General features: G+C 50.8%; 1 protein-coding gene across 1 annotated transcript; it reads left to right on the forward strand.

Annotated features, from left to right (window-relative positions):
- Positions 1 to 124: 124 nt before the first annotated feature.
- Positions 125 to 21,774, forward strand: Glipr2 (GLI pathogenesis related 2). Its single transcript, XM_052176376.1, has 5 exons — positions 125 to 462; positions 10,857 to 10,965; positions 11,337 to 11,440; positions 13,074 to 13,151; positions 19,894 to 21,774. The coding sequence occupies exons 1-5, from the start codon at positions 450 to 452 to the stop codon at positions 20,052 to 20,054; spliced, it is 465 nt and encodes a 154-aa protein (XP_052032336.1). The 5' UTR covers positions 125 to 449; the 3' UTR covers positions 20,055 to 21,774.
- Positions 21,775 to 23,626: the final 1,852 nt, after the last annotated feature.

Genomic DNA, 23,626 nt, shown 5'->3' on the forward strand with positions numbered 1-23,626 from the left:
TTGGGGATCTGGGAGGGGGTGGTGTCTGGGACTGAGTCTGGGAGGGTACCGACCCCTGGTGGCGCCGGAGGGAACCGTACCTCACCAGGCCTTCTTGAGGCGTCGGTCGCGCGGGAACCGTGGGGCGCTACAGGGAAGGCGTGGACTCCCCGCGGTCTTGCACGCGCACTTTCTGCTCAGGGAGAAGAGGCAAGCTCAGGACCAGCTTTCGTGTCCACATCTGGACCGCCCTAGCCAGCGGCGGAATCCCACCAGGCAAATGAATTCTAGGGGTGGCCCCCCGCGCCTCCGCCCGCAGCTGCTTTTGCCTTATAAGGCGGGGCCGGGCGGCGCCGGGGGAGTGGCTGTGGCCACCCCTGTCCCTCCCGGCCCCGGCCAGCTGCTGGGACCCGCTACCCAGCGCTGAGCAACGCAGCCGCAGCGGAGCCGAGGAGCACACACAGCAGGCCATGGGCAAATCAGGTGAGCCACCATAGGGCCCGCGGGGGAGCGGGGATGGCGCCTGGACCCTCACGGTCACCCTGTCCCATCGGAGGCTTGATCCCCCGGGAGCCCCCGGAAGGTCTCCCGTCACTCTTCGCTGCAATGCGGGATCCCTGGGTGCGGGATGGAGGGTGCGGGATGGAGAGCGCGCTTAGCAGAGCGCTCGGGGGAGCGATTGGGCTGTTTCTGGTTCCTACCCGGGGGCGGAGGTAGCGGTAAGAACACCAGCTTGGAGAGAAAGAAAGAAGGGGATGAGATGGAGGGTCCCTCTGGCCGCGAGCCGGGGATTGCGTCAGGGAGGGTTTCCAAGCGCCGATGGGGGTAGCGGTCCGAGTCTGCCAAGGCGTGGCTACGCTTTGTTCCAGAGGAGGACAAAGTTACAGTGGGAAAAAGTCTCGAAACTGTGGCAGCATCCCGGGCTGCGAAGCAGCTAGCCTGGTTCCACCCAACTAAAGGCAGCTCTGAGACTCCTTCTCTTTCTTCTGGCTCCTGAGTCCCCTCTGGGCCAGGTTGGGTGCTGTGCAGAGTCGCTCCCCCTGTCACCTCTGCCCTGCTGCCGCCCGCCCTCACTGCTGTGGCTGTAAAGTTGAAGTTTCTGAAAAGCAGTTTTCCTGTCGCTCCCTGTTTGCCACCCCCATTGTCAGGCCCTCTGGCCACTGGTAACACCCGCTCGGCGACACAGCCGGCTGGCTGTCAGGCACTCAGGTCCGTTCCTCTCCGTGTCCTGCCCATCGTGCAGCCTGAAACCCTCCCCACCCTTCTGTGCTCAACTCTGTGAAGGGGATCGCGCCCGTAGTCTCTCCCTCCTCCTTCAGAGGGACAGCCCACACCCTGTGCCATTTGTTGTCACTCCTGCATAGACAAGGGACAGGTGGGCAACAGATCTTCTTGCCCCAGACTTCCCTCATGGGCATCAAGGCTTCCTATTTATTAGGACATCATTCCTGCCTTGTGGGAGGCTCTAAAGCAGTGGCCCTCAACTTTGCTAATGCTACAACCCTTTAATTCAGTTCCTCACGTTCTGGTGACCCCCTTCCCACCATAAAATTACAGCGTCACTACTTCATGACTGTCATTTCGATATTGTTATAACATGTAATATAAATTATAAGTGATGTGTGACCCCTGGGGGGGGGGGTCACCGACCCCAGGGGATCGCAACCCACAGGCTGACAACCACTCAGGGAGTCCGTGGGCTGTAAGCCTCAGCCAAGGACCAAGGCTGAGACCCTTTGTGGACCTGTCCTCCAGGACCGAGGAGCTGTGTGGGAAGTGTGATCTTCCCACCCGGTCCTAATCTGCTTTTCTTCCAAGTTTAGTGACAAGCCTGGCTTTCGATACTGGACTGGATCATTTGCTATGTGATATTAAGTATATATTTTTTCTTTCTCCGTGCCTCAGTTTACCCATCTGTACAAAGAAGGTGTCCTATGTGATCCTTTGCAGTGGAAAGGAAAAAAGCCACGTAATTTAAAAAAAAAAAAAAAAAGATGGGAGGTGGGGGTGGGGCAAGTGATACCTGACCTGGGAAAGCCTTCTGAGATCGCTACTTGAAAAATTAACTCCTTCCTCTCCAGACTCATGAGTCAACCCAGGGATTCTCTAAAGCTACATTTCATTTGATGGATAGTTATTGTTAGTATTAGTACTTTAAGACATGGTCTCGCCGGGCGGTGGTGGCGCACGCCTTTAATCCCAGCACTTGGGAGGCAGAGGCAGGCAGATTTCTGAGTTCGAGGCCAGCCTGGTCTACTGAGTGAGTTCCAGAGGCCAGCCTGGTCTACAGAGTGAGTTCCAGGGCAGCCAGGGCTACACAGAAAAACCCTGTCTCAAAATACAAAAAAAAAAAAAAAAAAAAAAAAAGACATGGTCTCACTATGTACCTCTGTCTAGCCTGAAACTCCCTAGGGAGACTAAACTGCTCTCAGACTCACAAAGAATCACCTGCCTCTGCCTCTCTGGTGCTGGGATTAAAAGCGCACCCCCTCCCTGCTCCAGCCCACTCTAAAGATATCTAGTTTCCAGCGCCAGCTCTAAGATACAACTTTCTAGAACTGCGCATGTGCAGTCCTCCTGTTACGTCTCTCATCTCTCCCTGTGTCCCCGCCCTCTTACCATCTGTGCTCTCTTCCAAGCTGGGGACCGGTACAGTGGAGGGACAGCCCGGTCTTTAGGAACAGTTCATTTGAGTTGTGCAATGAGTAAATGAAACTGATTGGGGATGAGACTCAGGAAGAGGTGGGAAATGACCCAAGGCCAAGGTCTGCAAGCGAAGGCGGGAGGGCGCAGGGCGGGAGGGCGCAGGGCGCAGGAAGCACAGGAGAGAGGCATCTTCTAGAGGCTCATCAAAGGAGCCTGAAGAAACTGATCAGACCTAGAGGGTTTGGAGAAGGGAGACAGGTGGTAAGGACCAGGATGCAGCAGAGAGGAGGATCAGAAGGGAGAGGCTAGAGCTAGAGAGTGGGGAGACAGAAGACAGTACGGCAAGTACCTAGGGCCATGCTTCTTAAACTTTGTCTATTTGTGAAAGAATTAGCCCCGCCCAACAGATTGTTTTACAACTCCAGGTGTGCAGGCTAAAACCAGCATACAAGTCAAATGTTTACTGATAACAGTTCATATGGAAATTGGTTTTATTATTGTGTGTGTTCTGCGTTCCTGAGTGGATGCAGGCCAGAGGCCGGCACTGGGTGTCTTCCTCAGTGGCTCTCCACCTTATCTTTTCAGACAGGGTCTCCCACTGAGCCTGGGGCTGGCTGATTCGGATGGATAGGCTGGCCATCGAGCCCCTGAGCCCCCGAATCTTCCTCTCTGCCTTTCTAGCTCTGGGATTACAGGCCTGGCTGCTGTGCCCAGTTTTACAGTTTGGGTTTGGCTTTTGTTGTTTTTAAACAGGAATCCTGAGAACCCAAACTTAAATCAGTATGCTGGCCTGGCAAGTGTTTACCAAAAGCCATTTCCCCTTCTCTAAGAAAATTATTCTAAAAGTTCTTTCAAGACAGACAAACAAACAGACACACACACACACACACACATTTGAGACAGTCTCACTATGTAGCCTTGGCAGTGTAGGCTATGCTGGTCTCAACAAACTCAGAGAGATCCGCCTGCCTCGGCCTCCTGAGTGCTGATATTAAAAGCATGCGCTGTCATATGGAATTTATCGTTGGAATTTCTGTGCTAACTCGAGCCAAAATCCATTCACTGATTTGCTGGGATCGAACACGGAACTATTCCTCCACTGACAACACCCCTTGATCTTTGCTGGTTTTTGATTGCTCTCCAGTCAGTAACTCAACAGCAATTTTTAAAATCAAGCATTCTAGGGACAACAAAATGGATGAGTGGGTAATGGCGCTTGCCACCAAGCCTGGAGACTTGAAATTGACCTGCATGGTAGACAGAGCAGGTCAACTCCCACAGGTTGTCCTCTGGCCTCTGAACACAGACCAAGGTGCTCACACACATCCTGAAAACATGTAAAAAATGAAGAGGAGGGGGAAAGGAAGAGGAGAGAAGAAGAAGAGGAAGAGGAAGGAGAAGGAACTTAGCATTCTAGTAAGATAGAATCCAAAGCTCTACTAATTTGACTGAGAAAGGACAGAAGAAAAGTGTTTTCAGTTATTAAACCATTGTGTTTCTGTAAGAGCAGAACACTTCATATGTGCAATAAAACCAGGGGCATCCCTAACGAGTGAGCTTCTTCGAGAAGTGCCTGGTGTGAGGACATGTGCATCTGAACCCCATCAGAACTAAGGCTGCAGGGAGACAGCCACACAACCTGGCCAACACTGGCAGAAATGCCTCAGAGCCGCTCCCCTGCTTTTAAATCAAGTTTTGGTAGTGGTGCATTCAGATTGTTTTTTTTTTTTTTTTGATTTGGGTTTTTTGAAACAGGATTTCTCTGTGTAGCCCTGGCTGTCCTGGAACTCACTCTGTAGACCAGGCTGGCCTCGAACTCAGAAATCCGCCTGCCTCTGCCTCCCAGAGTGCTGGGATTACAGGCGTGCACCACCACCGCCCAGTCCAGAAATCTTTTAATGTTGCCAAAATTTCCATCACCTCCACATTCAGTGATGTGCCTATCTAGGGTCTTACCCCACAGTGTGGGAAGCCGTGGCCTAGGACAGGATGGGAGCCATCAGGGAGGAGGGGCAGAGCCTGGTGTCACCCCCACTGGCCCCCACACTCACTGGCTAGTACTACAGTCCATCCACACATCTGCTTCTTCTAAGTTCTCAAAAGAGAAAGTGACTTTGTTGGATAACTCAGACCCAGTAAACCTTGTATACAAACCCAATCCTGAAAATCCAGGCCACCAACGGAGGCTTCAGGGAGGTGGCTCTCAGAGATACACTCATTGACCTAGGAGTTCTATGTGGCTCCCAAAAGACCACCTAGGGAATCAGTCCCTGCCTGTCTGGGCCTCAGTTTAGCCTCATGGAACAGATGTCACTCAGTTTTTACATCCTAATCTCACTTATACTCCTAGACCTTCATGGTGGCCATGAGTGACCCCATGACACCATCACACGACTGCCGAGGCTCAAACACAGAGAGCTTGGGCCAGTGCTGGAAGATCTCAAGGTCCTGCCCACAGTCCTGTTCCCCTTCCTTGGCTTCAGTGCGCAACAGGTGTGCTGGGTCCTAAGAATGAGGTAGTTTTTGCCCCCAAATAATAGTGATATCCAGTCATGTAGCCTCTTGGTGTATGATAGGCAGCAGGGTGAGATATTTTATATTACTAACCTTTTAAATAGCGCACAAGGCCTTTACTGTCAATTTGTTATGTAATGTCTGGACCAGTAAGTGTGCGCGTGTGTGAGTGTGTGTGTGTGTGGTGTGTATTTGTGTGTGTGTGTCTGCAGAGCCTAGCTCTTTGACTTCCAAACTCTGCTTCCATAGCATACATGTCCTCACTCCAGTCTCCATCCCAAATGGACTCTGACTGTCAGTCAGACACACACACACACACACACACACACACACACTAGAATCATCTCTAAGAAGCTTGGTGTTCCAGACACTGGACTCTTAATAGCAGGGAATATGAGAGCAGAAGGCCAGGCATTTTCTACCAGGTGGGCGCCTGAGACCTATGCAGGGAGAGGCCACATGGGCCAGGGCAATACCAGCAACTTCAGTTCAAACGTGTCCCCCCTTCCCCCTGCCCCTGCTTTGAGGCCATCTCAAAATGCAGCTGTCATTTTGTAAGCACAGAGGAGAGCCTGGGGCCTATGGGGGCAGGGACTTGACTCTAGACCAGTGTTTATCAATCTGAGGGTTGCGAGTCCCTTTGGGCTAGAACAGTCTTTTCACAGGGGTGTCTAAGGTTATTGGAAAGCACAGATATTTACATCACAATTCCTAACAGTAGCATAATTACAGTTATGAAGTAGCAACAAAAATAATATTATAGTTGGTGGGTCACCACAATGTGAGGAACTGGATTAAAGATCACAGCATTAGGAAGGTTCAGAGCCATTGCTGTAGGCTGATCTTCACACCATGGGCAGGCCTGGCAGCAGAGCCGCCTGAGCAGGCACTGCTGAGGGCAGCGTCAGTCATTCAAAACTTGCGTAGGCGGCATCTTGCAAGCAGGTCTGCTTGGCCGTCACTCCGAGAGACATGGATTCCTTGCCCATGGGCCACTGAAAAACTCTTGGCTGCCTGTTCTTGACATCAAGAGGGGATGTTGGGTGTGACGTAGAAAGTGTGCAAAAGAGAGGGCAGGAGAGGAGAGGGGAGGGGTGTGCTTACATCTGGCTTTAACCCGCTTGCTGGGTCTGAGTGACCTGAGGCAATTCGTATACTGCCCCAGATGTGATTTCTCCATTGGACACAAGGACAGGAACCTAGTCCTGGTACTGTCTCTGTACCTGGTGTGAAAAAATTATTCATTTGTTCATTCACACAGCGAAATTTCCAGGCTTGAAAGAACTCAAAGATACCTTAAAAAATTGTTTTCCCTCCAGTTACCCACTTCCTACTCTTTATGACGATGCAAGACCAGTTCTTTCCAGAGCAATTTGCTTTTCAGTCTCTCGTCCAGAGGATGTCCAGGGACCTGTTCACATCTTTTGTGGGGAGTCTGGAGAGAGAAGCAGAACAGGACAATGTGGCCTCAGGGAAGAGGGCGCTGAGGGAAGATGCTGTCTGCCAAAAGTGCGGGTGGGGAGGGGGGAGGAGGCTGAGGATGGACCTCAGAATTCCTTCACTTCCTCAGGTCCCTAAGAGATCTTAAAGGACCTGGAGTGGCCCCACCCAGAACATCCAGCCTTGCAGCTGTCCTGCTGTCCCCTTTATCCTGCAGCCCCAAGATGGCAGAGCCTCTCAGGCAGGCCCTCCCAGCTCTGAGGAGACTCTTGAGGAATGTGCTTGTTTCTTCTCCCCTTCCTTCCTCATCTCTCCTGTGAGAGATCGGAGACAGCTGCCAGTGTGGGATCCTTTCTCCTATTGCTCCTCTGGTTGTCCTCCGGAAGCCTGAGCGTCACCTAGGTGACATTTCTACCACTCCATTTGGTGACCCACGGGCTATGACTCAACTTCAGAACGGGGCCTAGTTTCGGATCTAGATCCCTCTTGATGGCACCCCCGGACCAGCAAGGGAAATCGGACAGGTTCTCTCCCTTGCAAAGCACATTCTCTCTGGTCTCGTCCCAGAGGTGGGTAGAGGAAGGCTGCTCCAAGGGGTGGTGAGCTGTTAGTGAGATGGCCAGGCCTCAAGGAGAGACAGCAGGAGAAAGCAGAAGCCTGGACAGATGGGTTTGCCTGCCCCTCCTTCTGGGTCCTCAGCAAGATTCAGTGTGGATCCCTGCCCTTCCCCATCGTGGCACAGCTGAGGGCCCTCTTGGCCTGCCTGGGGGCTGGAGATTTTACTTTGACTTTTTCTGTGTTCTTGGGTTTTTCTATAGAAGCAGGGCACGCCCCTGGCTTGGGTGTGGTCACCAGCGATAACTTACCTCCTAGGGCTCTTATCCTGCTCAGTGTGGGAGGGGACTCCGAAGAGAACCCTGAGTGGCTGGAGGGGCCTCTGGCTTCCAGCTAAGGGCATTGAGAGAGCCCTCCTCTCTGGACTCTTTGTGATCCCGCACAGAGGCCCTGACTGAGGGAGCCTGGCCCTGCTGTGGCCTGTGTCTGGCATCAGCTCCTGACACTGAGCTCCTGTTGGGTCAGGGACTTTCACTTTTGTCCCTTGGAACTTCCCCCATTCTGGGAGTGCACTGACCTAGTTTTAAAAGGCCTTATATGTCTCTTCTGAAGAGCCTGCAGGACCTACAGCACAGCTGGGTCCAGTACAGACTGACCCCAACCCCCAAGTGCTTCGAGGTGGCGCCCTTTCTCCTGGGTCCCTAATAGCCTGGCCTTTTCTGCACCCTTAGCCTCTCCCTCCTCCTCGTGCCTCCTGATCCTGGAACACTTTTCCAGGGAGCTCCCAGGATAGCGCATATCTCACAGAGTCTCTCAAGGTGTCCCACCAGACCTTCCCCGGCCTGTCTGAGACATGGGAATTGGAAGTTCAAGATGGCCCTGGCTGCACCTGTCACTGAGACAGGATGCCTTCCTCACTGTGACCATGTGGCTCATTCAAGCCCTTGCTTTGTTACACAGCCTATTTACTGAAGGGCGGGGAAACTCCAGGAAGTTATAGGTCAGCCCTCCATCTCTCTCACCCACACCCACGGAACCTTACAAGGGATGGAGACTAACTTGCTTGCAGGCCCGGGTGGCAGATCTCTTGCCACCTTCTTGGGGGAAGCCCCCTCTGTCTTCAGAAAGCTCTCCTCACAGTTCAGGCAGAAGCACATATTTCCTTCCAGACATCAGACTACTGGGACAGTGGACTCAAGGAACTGGAGCTCCCCAAGAGTCTCATGCTTGGGGAAAGAAAGGGCTGCAGGGGGGTGGGGGAAGGGACTTGCCTTCCAGGAAGAGACTTCATAGAGTCTTGACAACTTGAAAAGAGCTGACATGTGTGTGCGGGCCAACCTTGGGCAGAACCACTTCCTTATCCGCAAGGTTCGTTTAAACCCAGACCTCAACATGGCCATGCTGTCACCTTTCTCTCCTTTCCCACTCTTATCTTGGAGATCTGAGGACAGGGATGGCTGTCATGGAGTACTGAAGATGGGGTGGACCCTCACTCTCAGGGCTGCCAGAGGCCCAGCTTGTTCCCGTAGAGCTCCAGTAACATTTTCACTGGGAGACAGGGCCTTCCTAGTCCAGCTTAAACCGTCATCCTGCCCTGTCTACTGGTTGGTTCCAGCTCTGTCCAGTAGGATCCCAGTGTTTACCAGAGCACCCCACCCACGTGCATCCCCCAGTCTCATCTCCTGCTTACTCTCACAGGGTCTCACTTTCAGCCTCCTGCACGCACTTCTGGCTCTCTCTGCCTCTTGTGCAAGGCAGGGTGTGGTGCCCTTGGCCTGGGGCCTGCGGTTCTGGTTACCACATCATCCTGCTGGCTCCTTAGCTCGCTGCAAGAGACCCAGCTTGTGACTTGGGTCCAGGAGTTGCCCTCGTTCCCATTGCCCCCCACTCCCTGTGGTTCTTGAAAGACTGTGATTGGATGTTCCCTGTTCCATATCAGCATGCCAAACCCGAAACCCACCCTCAGATGCTGCACGTGTGCCCGCCTACTGTCACATGGATTCACACTGCCCGTGAAGCAGCTCCAGTATCTTTTCACTTTGCAAATTCTACACTCATTAAACACCACCGGTGTCCTCCTACCTCAGGACACCTGATCTCTGTCTTTCTTCTCACAAGGGTGTGGACCTTCTCTGGCCTCGAGGACGTGAGGATTTCTGCTTGCGACTCCACCCTCTGCACAGTTACCATGTTGCCTTCTGTTCACATCCCCACCTGTTACCCCAAACCTCAGAAATAGGTTCAGAGCCCCTCTCAACCCTGCCCCACCACATGTTCCTGGGACTGTATCTCCTATGCAGCCTCGCCGGACTCTACAGCCCCTAGGGCCAGTCTACTTCCTCCATAACTTGTCCTAGGACCCTGTGATCACCAACCATGACCTTCAGTTCTTCCTCCTTCCTGCCAGCAGCTAGCCCTAAACATTTCCTTCATGACTGTAGCTACACCCTTCCTACCCCGGCCAAGGCAGGCTCTTAGCAGATGGGACCCGTCTGGTGCTCACTCATAGGCCGGCCCTGTACCCCAGGTCTCCAGAGGAGGCTGGGTTCCTAGGTTCCCAAGGCTGTTCACGGTGTGTGAGCTTATCCTGGCCACTCCTCCAGGTTCTTCTTGCTCCATTAACAGTCTGCTTCGAGTGGCATCACCGTTCTCTGCCTGTGTCGTGTGGGGCTGTGCTCAGGGAGCGGATGAGATTAACGCTGGACTGAGTCGATGGCCAGCCCTCGGGTGGGTTGTGCGGCTGTGATGGGTTGGGGGATGGGTAGGTGTTGGCAGGGGAGGAATGAGCGTGCAGGTGCTGATGCTGGAAAGGTGGGAAGCGGATGGATGCTTGGTGCGTGGTGGTTTGTTGGAGGGACTGATGGATGGGTTGGGGTAAGCATCGAATGGAGGAAGGATGCCGGAAGGATGAGGTTGTCTTAGAGCCATCGGAAGCAGTGTGGGTTCTGTCCACTCTTGACCTTCCTGTGCTCCATCTCCTGTTTCGCTAACCCCGGTTCTCAGGATGTTAACTTTGCTGAATTCGTAACTGAGGTGGGGCAGGCTCATCCCTCGCCACAGCCCCACCCAGCCGATGTGATGCCGTCCTCCTTCCCACAGCCTTGGTGTTTTCTTCTCCATGCTCTCGGTCCATCCCTCAAGGCTGCTGCCACGAATTCTCTTTCTTTCGTTGGCACTATCTGATTCTCTCTCCACCCCCTTCTCTCTGTGTGTTTTCCTCCTCCCTTTCTCCATCCACCCATGCCTCTTGTATTCACTGGTCCAGTATGGTCCCACCCACCCCAGCCATGCTACTTCTCCCTGAGCTCCCAACCCCAGGTCTCTCCAGACTCCATTGGTCTAGTCTGAGGTATCCAGTCACCTTCAGACATGTTCTTCTAGCAATGTCTGAGCAGCTCGGCACCTTCCTCGGCACCGCTCAGCAACCAGCTGCAGTTTTCTGACTCCACCAATTCCCTGCTTTTACTCAGTCATCTCCTATTGCCTCAGATAAAGATCCAGGTCCCCAACATGGCCCAGAAGATCCTAATCTATAGAGCTCTGATCCGCAGAGGGTGATGTGGTGACAGAGGCAGAATGAACATTGGTGTGGAACAGGGCTGGTGTGACCAGGATGAAGAGGAAGGGAGGGGCTGGCCGTCACTGTGTCCCGGAGTGTGCCCATAGACCATTGGTGGTCTCCCCTCTGCACTGAGCTGTTGTCCATTCCTCTATCCTTTCAGCTTCCAAACAGTTTAATAACGAGGTCCTGAAGGCCCACAATGAGTACCGGGCTCAGCACGGCGTCCCGCCCCTGAAGCTTTGCAAGAAGCTCAACCGGGAGGCTCAACAGTGAGTCCGCAGCAGCCATCGGGCTCCGGCCTTTGTGGCGCTGCTTCTGCAATCATGAGGGTCCCTGGGTGGTTGAAGGAATGTGGTTGGGGTTCAGACATAGCCAGACTTAAGGACCCTCTCTTTTGCTGGCCCAAGCAGGTCCCTTTGCTCCTGACAGTCAGTTCAATCTTTTGAGAATGGGATTGTTGGGAGGCCCAGGCTATACAGGACAGGTGTTTCTGCTATCCCTTTAGTGAGCCCAGATAGGAAAGGAGGCTCAGCTGTACAAATCTCAGAGGCCAGATGGGGTTTGTATTGCATGGGGGTGTGTGGAGGTGGAGGTGGGGTGTCCCTGGTTTGGGCCTTCTCTAAAGAGACACATTACACAGGTATTCGGAGGCCCTGGCCAGCACAAGAATTCTCAAGCACAGTCCAGAGTCCAGCCGTGGGCAGTGTGGAGAGAACCTTGCGTGGGCATCCTATGATCAGACAGGTAGGACACTCTCAGCCCTTCTCAGCTAAACCTAGAACAAAGCCTCTGGGCACTCCGCCTGGCACTGCCTTTCATGGTTCAATGATGGCAGAGCCACAGGCCCAAGAAGGAAGAGAAAACCCCTGAATTCTCGGCATCTGCTCTTGGGCTGACCTCAGTAGCTGGCCCACAGCCAGTAGGCTGGGAGCCTGCAGAGAGATGAGTCAGACCAGACAGTTCGGGTGCAGAAGTCCTAGTGAGAGGCGTGGGCGCTGGAGACTGCAGCATCTGCATAACGTCAGCCTGCTTCCGAGGGCACCGGGGCATCCTTGGGCTTTACTGAATTATTTGGTTTTGCACTGGAGATGTATTGCTTTCATAATCAGAAAGGAAAAAGATGAATTGAGCATTTTTCTTTTCTTAAAAAAAAGAAGGAAGGAAGAAGAGAAAAAGATGATTTTTCTGCCCAGGACCTGGGAGGGAATGACCCCACCCCCACTGGACATTCTTGAGCCTCTATCTCCTGCAGCCCTGAAGTAGCTTTTTAGGAAAATAGTGACAGATGTCACTGTCTGGAGCTTTCTCCAGATCCCAGAAGTAAATGACTCCCTTCCCGCCCACTCCCCCACCCCACTCCACCCCACCCTCCTCACATTCCTAGGAGCTCCCAAGGGGATTCCCCAAGTGCCTGGCTTTCCTAGCATTCCCCACCCCCCACACACACACCAGCTGTCCCCTCCCCAAAAGCTATGCGCCTGGAAGGCAGCTGATGGTGGGGCCTCTGAGCCTCTTCCTCAGCCTACAGACTCTGGGCCCAGGCTCTGGCCCCTCCTGACCAGGAGAAGGATGCTGGGTGGATGTGGACTTGATAGGAGCCCAGGGTGCTGTTCTATCCAGCCTGCCCTTATGCTGGGTCCCAGGGCATCACAGTCAAGTCAGTACTCTCTCTGGCCCGAGTTTTCCCATTCCCGCACAAAGAAGTTTGAGTTGATGTCTCCTAGTCACATACTAGGATCTTTTGGAGAGCTTAGAATACTTCCCAACCCCTGGGTTTCTCCTCTAGAGAAACCAATACAGCAGATCTCAAAAAGGACCCTGGCCTTTTATAAATAGTTCCCAGAGTGACTCATCTTGACACCTATGTCCTGATTGGAGCTGTGGCTCTGAGATCAATAGATCCTAGGAGACACTTCCTTATGTCACACTGACAGTGGATGCTCAAGATGAAGGCCCTACTGGCTCAGCTCCCTTTATTCCTATGGGTATTTTAGAAACAGACCCCAGGTGGGATGGGGACAGGCTCCCAGAAATTCAAAACATGGCTAGAAGACCTTCGGGATGCACTGTGTCCGACATTCCATTGCAGAGGTCCAGAGCGGGGAACGCCCTGTCTAGAATGCTACCGTGAGTGGTTCAGTGGCAGGATGTAGGCTAACTCATCTAGGGACCCTTGACCCCAGTACTCAACTCAACCCAGCGAAGGCACTGTCTTCTTCCTGAGTCCCCAGGACTCTGCATGGAGTAACCCTGATGTTTTTACCTTGCCAATGCTTTTGCCAAACATCCAGTGTGGGATGGGAGTTTGGGGTATGGGGAAGAAGATGGGGTGTGTGTAGACTTTATTGCTGAGCTCTCAGATGTCTTTTCTGTCCAGGAAAGGATGTGGCTGATAGGTGGTACAGTGAAATCAAGAGCTACAACTTCCAGCGGCCTGGCTTCACCTCCGGGACTGGTGAGTGGAGCGGCCTGGGCTAAACGTCGGCCTACGCGGTCTCCAGAACATTTGTTCTTCTCTCCTGCGCTGGTTCAGTCATACTTGTCTGGTTTGACTCTGCCCAGAACACAACGCTTTTCTTTCCCAGTGCCTGCCCACCTCACCCCACCCACTACCATCCCAGACCTGCATCCTTTCTTCACCTGAGGGCACCAAGGATGCTGACCCTGACCCCAGACACCACATCCCCAGCCAGCTCAAAGTCTGGTGTGTTCCTGCAGTGTTTCTTGAGCTGAGCATACCTGAGCACATATGACCGACTGATCATTCTGCCTCTGGTGTCTCTCCTGCCTTAGCTGCTCTTCTAGTTACCCTGCTGTGGCTCCCTGGGGTCAGGCTTGTCTTCACCTCCTACTTCTACACACACACACACACACACACACACACATACACACACACACATACATACACACACACATACACATACACACACACATACACACACATACACACACATATACATACATACACATACACACACATACACACACATACACACACATACACATACATATACACATACATACACACACACACATACACACACATACATACACACATACACACACACATACACACACATACACATACACATACACACATACATACACATATACATACACACACATACATACACACACATACACATACACACACATACACACATACATACACACACATACATATACACATACATACATACACACACATACACACACATATATACACATACACACATTCACACATACACACATACATATACACATTCACACATACATATACACACATACATACATACACACACACACACACATACACACACACACACACACACATACACACACACACTGCTTCTCTTCATTTCACATTGAGTCATTCTTTTTTCCCTATCCAAGGACATGATGGTGGCCTCTCTGGTGCTTCTGGCAACTGTTGATTCAGAAGCAGGAAAGATCACCCTTCTTATAAGCTGTGTGGTGTGTGTGTGTGTGTGTGTGTGTATGCAGATACATGTGTTTGTGCATTCAGATACACGTGTGTCTGCATGATGATGCTCGTGTGTGTCTGTGTGTGTGCATCTGTGTGTATATGTATATATACACATGTGTGTACGTACATGAGTGTTCATAAGGAGCTCAGAGGTTGATGTCTAATGTCTGTCTCAGTCTCTCTCCACCTTAGTTTTGAGACAGGGTTTCTCGCTGTATGTGGAGCCCTGCACTTTAACTAGCCTGGCCAGCCAGTGAGCCCCACCCCTACTCCCACTCCACCCAGAGGGGACTGGGAGGTTACAACGTTGCTGGACAGACCTTTGCGCACCAGATTAAGGACAAGCGCTTTCTCCAGCCCTGGACAGCAAACATTTATCTTATTAAAGTCTGCACAGCTTTTCTGGCCTCTCAGGTCTTTCTGGTCCATTTACTGCCCCCACCCCTACCCCTTGCCTTTCCTTAGAAGTGACTCAGACCCTCCTGAGCCCAGGACAGGCTAGGAAGGAATGTGTGTCTGACTCAAAACACCCGAGAAACTGAAAGGGGGAGTTTCCTCATCACTCCAAGCCCTCCCCCATCATCCCATCTAGCACCATCTGGGGCCTCCCATCCCCTGGAGAGTTTCTTCAGAAGCAGGAAATGACATGTTCTCACCATTTCCTGTGGCTTACTGCTCACCATGTCCAGGAAGGGTTCTTGCAACCTTAGGTGCAGATCGGGGCGTTTCTTGTTCAGTTAGCACCCCGCCCCCGCCCCCAGGTTGCCAGGCTGAGCAGCGGCAAGCAGCTGCCCGAGCTTCAGATGGCAATGACCTTGCCACTGAATGAGGGAGAGGGAGCAGTGATTAGTGTGTAGGCAGAGCCTTGGCTCCTCTTAACACGGTGTCCAGAGACTTTCACCTCACAGCTTGCTTTCCCCGGGAGTGAGGTTCTTGACCAACCGGACACATGCTGGAGTTTGGAGCTGCACGTAGAACTGCCTGATGCTGATCAGTTGACTGCATCCACAGCCACACCAGCCTCCAATGGCGCTAAAAGCAGGGCTCTATTCTGCCCATTTAGCAAAAGAGAAGACTGAGACCTACAAAGAGAAAGGCTTTTGTCGGGTCTTCTGCTCCCACCCAGTGGCTCTTCCATGGCCCCTGCACAACGCTGGGGACAAATGACCCTTGACCGCTGAGACAGAGTAGAGCCTTGATGGTGTGGTGGAGCTATGGCTTCAAGCCTTGAGGGTTGTCAAGCCCATCCTGCAGTCTTTCAATTCCTAGCTTCTTGCTGCACTGTTGTTGGGGCTCCCCAACCTGAGCTTCTGTAGGCCTCTGAGATACCTTATCATCTACTTGAACTGACAGCCCCTCCCTCAGCCAGCCACGCGTGGTCTAGCAAACTGCCCTACTATTCTTTATAATTATTGTTCTGTTCTATTTAAATGAGCAAATTTATTTATTTATTCTAAATAAGGACTAATCTGACATAGCACGCTGACTGAAAGCAAAGGAAGCTCATGGTTTCTGTGTATCATCCTAAAGCTATCCTGAGTTGTGTGTATGTGTGTGTATGTATGTGACTGTGTGTTTGTGTGTGTGTGTGTGCATGAGTATGTGAGTGTGTGTATATGTGCATATGTGTATCTGTGTGTATCCTCTTTTGTACTGTCAGAGATTGTCCATATCAACACAGAAAGTTGTCTCATTCTTTCTTCTCTTTGTACACTATTTCTTTGCAAGGATATACTGTCATTGGTTCAGTGTGGTTTTCTACGGCTTATTCTAGGAAGTTCTGTCCACAGCCGGAAAGAGGATGTGATCCTTTTAAGGGGTTCAGACAAAGAAGAAAAGAAAAGGGAACTGTTGTTGGAAGTTAGTGTTAGAAACCAGTATGTATCTGATGTTGCTAAGGAAGTTATGTTCCTTAATTCATCTCTAAACACCATAATGGGATTACCCCATGCAGATGGAAACCTCCACAGAAACTGCTCAGTGACCTCCCTTAAGGAGTAAAGTTGCATATGCGTCAAGTCATCGCTGAGGAGCGCTTTCTGTCCAGCCAGTTGCTTGGCAACCACTGGATGATGGCTGCTTCCTCCTCCTCTGGGAAACAGAAGGATGGTCAATGGCCAAAGCCTGTGGTCATGGTCACTTGAGAGAAGCCTGTGGGAGAAAGGGCTTGAGCCCTGGCCAAGAGACAGCCATGGGAGTGGGAGTGCCTGGCACAGTTGCCCGGCGCCTGGAGCTGTGATCCGCAACAGATCAACCAAGGGTGGCCAGGCCAGAAGGGCCTCTCTGCTCAGAATTGAAAACCAGACTTTATAGAGCTGAGATCAGTACAAGTTTAAAGATAAGTAAAGATGTAGAGCTGTACCTAGGCAGTCTTCTTCTGCTTAAAAAAAAAAAAAATTAATCTTTGAGATAGGATTTCTTTGTATAGTCTAAGTTTGAAGTTGCTATGTACCCCAGGTTAACCCGGAGCTCATGATCTTTCTGCCTCTGCCTCTTTAGAGCTAGGGTTTCAAGATTTAAAAATTAGGGGCCTGTGAGCTGGCTCAGAGTCATTTGCCACAAAGATGACAACCTACGCTTAGGCAGCAGAAGACTGACTCCTGAAGTTATTCTCTGACTTTCACAGGGGTGCCAAGGCACACATGTGCCCCCATATACATGTGCACACACACTCACACACACACACTCACACACACACACTCACACACACACTCACAGACTAATTTTTGTTTTGGTTTTGCTGTTTGTTTTTTTTTTTGTTTGTTTGTTTTGTTTGGTTTGGTTTAGTTTGGTTTGGTTTTTTGGATTTGGTTTTTTGGAGACAGGGTTTCTCTGTGTAGCCCTGGCTGTCCTGGAACTCACTCTGTAGACCAGGCTGGCCTCGAACTCAGAGATCCGCCTGCCTCTGCCTCCCAGAGTGCTGGGATTACAGGCGTGCACCACCACCGCCCGGCTTGCTGTTGTTTTTTAAGTCAGGGTTTCTCTATGTAGCCTTGGCTAACCTGTAACTCCTGTGACTTGCTCTGTAGACCAGGCTAGCCTCAAACTCAAGAGATCTGCTAGCCTCTGCCTCCCAAGTGCTGGAATTAAAGGCATGTGCCACCAGGCCCAGCAACAAATGTAACTTTCAATTTAAAAACATTAAGCACAAACCAGGTATGATGGCTTGGGGCTGTAATACCAGCAATTGGGAGACTGAGTCAGGAAGACAGCCTCAATCTTTGAATTCAAAGCCAGTGATATCCAAAGGGCAAATAAGAACAGAAATCAGTGGGTGAGATACAGATCAGCTGGTAAAGTACACACCTAACATGCTTGAGACCCTGGGTTCAGTCCCCAGTACATGAGCTGGGCATGGTGGTAGGGGTGCCTGTTTAACACACACACACACACACACACACACACACACACACACACACATGAGGTCCTCAGTTGAATCCCCCCAGCATGGCATTAAAGCTGGTGTGCTGCTGACATGTGCCTGTGATATCAGAGGTGAGGCTAGGTGATCAGAAGTTCAGGGCATTCTTCCTATATATTAAATATGAGGTTGTCCTGACATACAGAGACCCTGGCTTAAAAAAAAAAAAGTGCCGGGCTGGAGAGAGGGCTCAGCGGTTAAGAGCACTGACTGCTCTTCCAGAGGTCCTGAGTTCAAATCCCAGCAACCACGTGGTGGCTCACAACCATCTGTAATGGGATCTGATGCTATCTTCCGGTGTGTGTCTGGAAAAAAAAAGTGCCTGCTTTTCTAGCCCAAACAGCACAATGTTTCCTTTTCCTCTGTCACGTTCTTGAATACCAGCTGTATTCACTGACTATGACTCCCCTGGAGAGACCACACCCACGCTTGGATGCATCTGTCTTCCTGTCTATGACTTTCTCTTTGCAAGCCTGTGCTCTTGAGTGTGCCATGGTTTTTTCTAGGCTCCTCCCTTTTCTGAACAATGTGTGTACATAAACCGAACTTGAAATACCTTTATCAAACTCCAACTCTGTGAAAGAAAAAAGGGGGACTTTTCTCTGCTGTGTGTGTGTGTGTATGTGTGCATGTGCATGCGTGCGTGCGTGTGTGTGTGTGTGTGTGTGTGTAGGGTGACATAGGTGAAGAAGACAGCAGGAACAGGGAGGGGAGTAAATGGGGTACAGGGGTACAGTCAGGGTAGAGAGGGAGATGTTTGGTAAACAAAAGGGTGATTGTATACCACTTATTTAAACAAATGTCATTTAGTCAGAGACCTAAGGGACAAGAATCTGTGGGTCAACAGAAGAACTCCCAAGGTTGGGGGTCTACAGTGGCAGAGTGTTTACTGGCATGCACAGTCTTGGGTTCAATTCCCAGTACTGAAAAACAAAGAAACAAAAATATCCACACATAGGCTAATTTGAGCAAGGGTTTATTCCCAACAGGGTCTCTGGTCAGAAATAGCAGGCCGAAGTATTAGCTTTCATTCCACGTGTGACCGGAAATGAGTGTACAGTTTTTACTTGAGGAAATTAAATAGATAGGACTGATGCCTCGGCATGCTCTCTCTAATTCATCACCTTGCCGAGTCATTGATTTCACAGTGACAATGAATTAGAGAGCACGGAAGTGGTTCCGAGAACAGTCATGAGATGGTCTGTATTCCAAGAGAGAAAGCTGAATGGAACCAAGGTTTTGGAAGGACATAGGCTGGAGTCAGCTTTTAGACTTGAACTCCTCAGGAAGTAGCAGTAAGTTATGAGAAATATCTAGGAGGGGGAAGAGCGCAGGCTCATCCCAGGTTCATGAGCACCAAGATGCTGTTGACACAGATGGGTCAGCAGAGGAGGGGGTCTGGAGGACGGAAATGGAGAGTGAGGTTTGGATAGATTACATCTGTGAGTCACAGATGTGGAAATGTGTTTTGGGAACAGAAACTGCAGCTTTGAGCTGGAGAAATCCACCAGGAGCCAGGAAAAGATGAGATTGCCCCAAGAGTAGAGTGTAGATAAAAAGAAGAGCGTTGGATTGGGAAGGATGCGGAGGGAGAAAAACCAGGGTGGAGGCTGGGGGGTGATGCTACGAGACTCGTGTCCCGGAACTCAGCGAGGGAGAAAGCTTAGAAAGGAAGGGACATTGATGGCAGTAGTGTTCCTGGGAGATCAAATAAGACACAGATTTAAAGGGGGGAAAAAAGACCAGAAAATAACAGGGATGTTTAAGTTCAGCTCTGGGGGGGTCTGGAGATGGTTGAGTAGATAAAAAACATTTGCTTCTGTCGCAGAGGACCCAGGTTCGGTTCCCACCACCCACGTGGTGGTTCACAACCATGCAGAACTCCAATTCCAGGGGATGTGACACCTTCTTCTGACTTCCCAGGAAACCATAAACATTCCAGCAAAACATTGATACACATACAGTAAAATTTAAAAGTCTAAACGATAGTTTCATCTGGGGGGGGGGGCATTATTGGGGTGGGTGCCCGGTAAGCTGTTGTCAGGGTCGCTGGACCCGTGTGCTTTACCAGATCTCAGGAAGACCAGGAGGAATTGCTGAGTGGGCTGAAGTCTGTGTGACTGACTGGCAGGACGTGCTTTACACATCCAATGTGCTTTCTTCTTCATAATTGGCATCTGCAAATCCCAAACAGCCTGAGCTGGACCAGGATGCACAGGGCTCTGAGGATCCCTTAAAAATCCTCTCTGCGTTCTGTCTGTTCACCTGCCCCTCCCTTGTTTCCCACAGGACACTTCACAGCCATGGTATGGAAGAACACCAAGAAGATAGGCGTGGGGAAGGCATCTGCGAGTGACGGGTCCTCCTTTGTGGTGGCCAGATACTTTCCAGCGGGGAATATCGTCAACCAGGGCTTCTTTGAAGAGAATGTCCCACCTCCAAAGAAGTAACTCACACCACCAAATGTAATGATGGAGACGCATATGTGAAGTGCCTATAGAACCACAAACCGCCCGCGAGTGTCTGGTCCCGTGGGTGTATGTACTTACATGTTTACCTGTGAGCAGCAGCACATGAGCTCCTTCTGATTAAAGGAGGGGCATCCAAAATATCTATCCAGAGGGTTAGCCAGACCACAGTTACTGAGATTGGGTAAGATTAATTCTGACATCTTTTTTTCTGTTTTTATTTGGATTGGGGGTTTTTGTTTCTTTGTTTTGTTTATTTCTTTTTTTTTTCGTTTTTGATTTTTTTCAAGATAAGGTTTCTCTGTGTAGCCCTGGCTGTCCTGGAACTCACTCTGTAGACTAGGCTGGCCTCGAACTCAAAAATCTGCCTGACTCTGCTTCCCAGAGTGCTGGGATTACAGGCGTGCACCGCCGCCACCACCACCACCACCACCGCCTCCACCCGGCACTTATTGCTTATTTCAAGGCAGAGTTTCTTGGTGTAGCCATGGCTGTCCTGAAATTTACTCTGCAGATGAGGACGGCCGGGAACTCACAGAGATCCACCTGCCTGTGTCTCCCAAATGTGGGATTAAAGGCATGAGCTGCCACTGCCTGGTTTTATTTTGTTTTTTAGATTTTTTGTTTTTGGATTTTGGTTACTTTCTTTCTTCTGTTATTTTTAAAGCAAATTTCATTTGAAACAGTCTTACTTCTAGTATGCATCCTTGGGCTTGAGTATTCTGAATATTTGTCATTCTGAGAAGTGAGGTCCTTCCATACGCTCTTCCTGCGTTGTAATCTTTCAGCAGATATTGAAGGGATCAACACGTCCTTTAGATATGACATGAAGCAACTGTGTTAGAAACATGTGGCCAGCTGCGTTTCACAGGATCAGTGAGCTCTCTCATTCTCAGTTGGAAGACATGATATCATCCTGCATCCTCCGGGATTCCCTAATGGAATTGCCAAAAAAAAAAAACCAAATGGAGACGGAAAAAAGAGCCTTACATCCTTGAAGTTTTTCCAACCTTTAAAGAGCAAACACCACAGCCGCTCTCACACCTCACACGTTTTTGTTTTGTTTTGTTTTGTGTTTTGTTTTTCGAAAGTTTCAATGCTCACAGCACTACTCTGGCTTCGGGGGGCGGGGCTAGGTCTGGAATGCAGCCCCGCCCCCTCTCAGCTCGGCGGACTCTCCCACTGCCCGGGCTCTCGGCCAAAGCCCTGGACTATGAACTCAATAGAGCAGAGCTGAGGGTGAGCTTCACTTGGGGGTCCTGGAGAAAGCCCCAAAGCCTCTCTCCTTCCCCAGCCCTGCAGGCGGTGACCACCCAGGCCTGTCCGCGGCAGCTGTGGCTTCAGCTGCGCCCTGCCTTCCTCCAGGAATGTGTGACAAGCCCAAATGCTCGCGGGAGGAAGAGGCCCAAACAAGGAGATTAGGAACGCTAATTTGTTCCTGTGTTTTGCCTCAAACTATACACAGTTCCCTCTGAAAGAGATGATTTAACCAGGTCCACCAGGGAGGGACCAAGCCAGATGTTCAATTGCGGATCCCTGAAATGGTGGTATCTCCTCCTGCAAGGAGATAAAGGGGTGGTTGTCCTAAAGGCAGCAAGGCTGGCTGGTCTTCGTTACACTGTGAACAGTCCCACACTGCGCCACTTGGTTCATCCAGGGATAGCGACTAACGAGACAATAAAATCCTTTCCTTTTTGTGTAATTTCTTCCTCTGTTGCGATTCGTGCTTGGTTTATGGCTGAGGTAATTTGGGACTCTGAATCCAACTTGAGCCACTTCCTCCTCCCGGGCCCCCTCCCCTGGGGACCACACTGTCTAAATAGCTACTTTTGGAAGCACGTGACCTGGTAACTCACAGATGAATTAGACTACCTGATCCGAGGGCACACCAGGGACAAGGAATTTGAGCTCAGACACATGGAGAGAATTTACTGGTGGAACTGCAAGTAACCGGGTGGTACAAGCTGAAAACAGAGGCCCCGCAAGCCTAAGCTATATGCTATGTCGCCCGGTTATTAATAGTAAAGACAGGGGAGCCTGCCCTGGGGCCCAAGCCTAGAATCCTAGCTACTCCAAAAACTGAGGCCAGACGATAGGAACGGAAGTTCAAGACCAGCCTGGACAACTTGCTGAGACCCTGTCTCACAGGAAGGTAGGACTGTCGCTTGGATGCCCGAGGCTCTAGGAACAAGTACCATGCTTCATGCTTTGAGGACCAAGAGGCTATCCTGGGCTGCCTGCTTGTAATTCTGTATATCTTTGAAAATGCCCTAATTATCCTTAAGGGTTTGCAATACAATGATGTCAACCTATAAAAATTAGAATATTAGGGTCTCCTTCCCAGGAAATTCCCATAAATGGAAAATGCTGGTCAGGGCAGGGGGAAAGTGGGTAGGCTAGAGACACCTGGCAGGGCAAGCAAAGAGCCAATGAACTTCCTGTCGCCCCCCCTAGGAGTACCAATGTCTGCCTAGAACCAGGCTGTGGAAGCTGGCGTGGAGCCACTCCCTAAGCTAGCGTCTGTTTCCACAGTTGGTTGGGACTACGAAGCAAGCTGCTTTCCAGGACTGGAGTAGAGCCAGACAGCGATGCTGGCTGAGGGGCACAGGCACACCCACTTTCCTTCGCAAATTCTGAGTCTCACGAAGTAGCCCTGGCTGTCCCAGCACTTGCTAAGTACACTAAGCTGGCTCCAAATTGGCAATTCTCCTGCTCCGGCTCATTCCTTCTTTAACTGTGAAGAACATTTTATTAATCAGGCGTGGGGGTGCAAACCTTTAGTTCCAGCCGAGGCAGAGGCAGATACAGACAGTTCTCCATGAGTTCCAAGCTAGCCTGAGCTACCTAACAAGTTCCAGGACAGGCAGGGCTACTTAAGGAGACCCTGTGTCTTAGGCGGTTTATTACTGCGTTAAAACACCATGACCAAAAGCAGCTTAGGGAGGAAAGGGCTCTTGCATCTTACACTTAACAGTCCCTCACTGAGGAGCACAGGGCAGGAATTTAGAGGCAGGAACTAAAACAGTCCACAGAGGAGTGCTGTTTACTGACTGACTGCTCACTCTCCAGACCACCTGCCCAAGGATGGTGCCAACAGTGGGCTGGGCCCTCCCCCATACCTTCCCCCCCAGCCTTGCATACAGGCCAAATATATCACCATCTCTAAACAAAATAAAGCTGTATGTCCCGTGTGTAGGAAAGAGGACAGCTTTGTGGAATCTCTGTGTCCTTCTCCCTTTATGTGGGTTACAGGAGTTGAATTTGGGTGGACAGACTTGCTGGGCAGACATTTTGTTTGTTTGTTTGTTTTTTGTTTTTTCGAGACAGGGTTTCTCTGTGTAGCCCTGGCTGTCCTGGAACTCACTCTGTAGACCAGGCTGGCCTTGAACTCAGAAATCCCGCCTGCCTCTGCCTCCCAAGTGCTGGGATTGCAGGCGTGCGCCACCATGCCCGGCCTGGGCAGACATTTTACCTGCAGAGCTACCTCAACAACATCTGTCCGAACACCTCTTTTTTTTTTAATTTTAAATCTCAAGTGTCCAGGCTGGCCCAGA

The sequence above is a fragment of the Apodemus sylvaticus genome, chromosome 3, assembly GCF_947179515.1.
Source record: "Apodemus sylvaticus chromosome 3, mApoSyl1.1, whole genome shotgun sequence".
Taxonomy (NCBI): domain Eukaryota; kingdom Metazoa; phylum Chordata; class Mammalia; order Rodentia; family Muridae; genus Apodemus; species Apodemus sylvaticus.

Excerpts from the sequence above, each read along its gene's own strand:
- Glipr2 (XM_052176376.1), top strand. Across the intron at positions 10,966-11,336 it reads CTCAACCGGGAGGCTCAACA|GTATTCGGAGGCCCTGGCCA; the intron begins GTGAGTCCGCAG and ends CACATTACACAG. Across the intron at positions 11,441-13,073 it reads GGCATCCTATGATCAGACAG|GAAAGGATGTGGCTGATAGG; the intron begins GTAGGACACTCT and ends TTTTCTGTCCAG.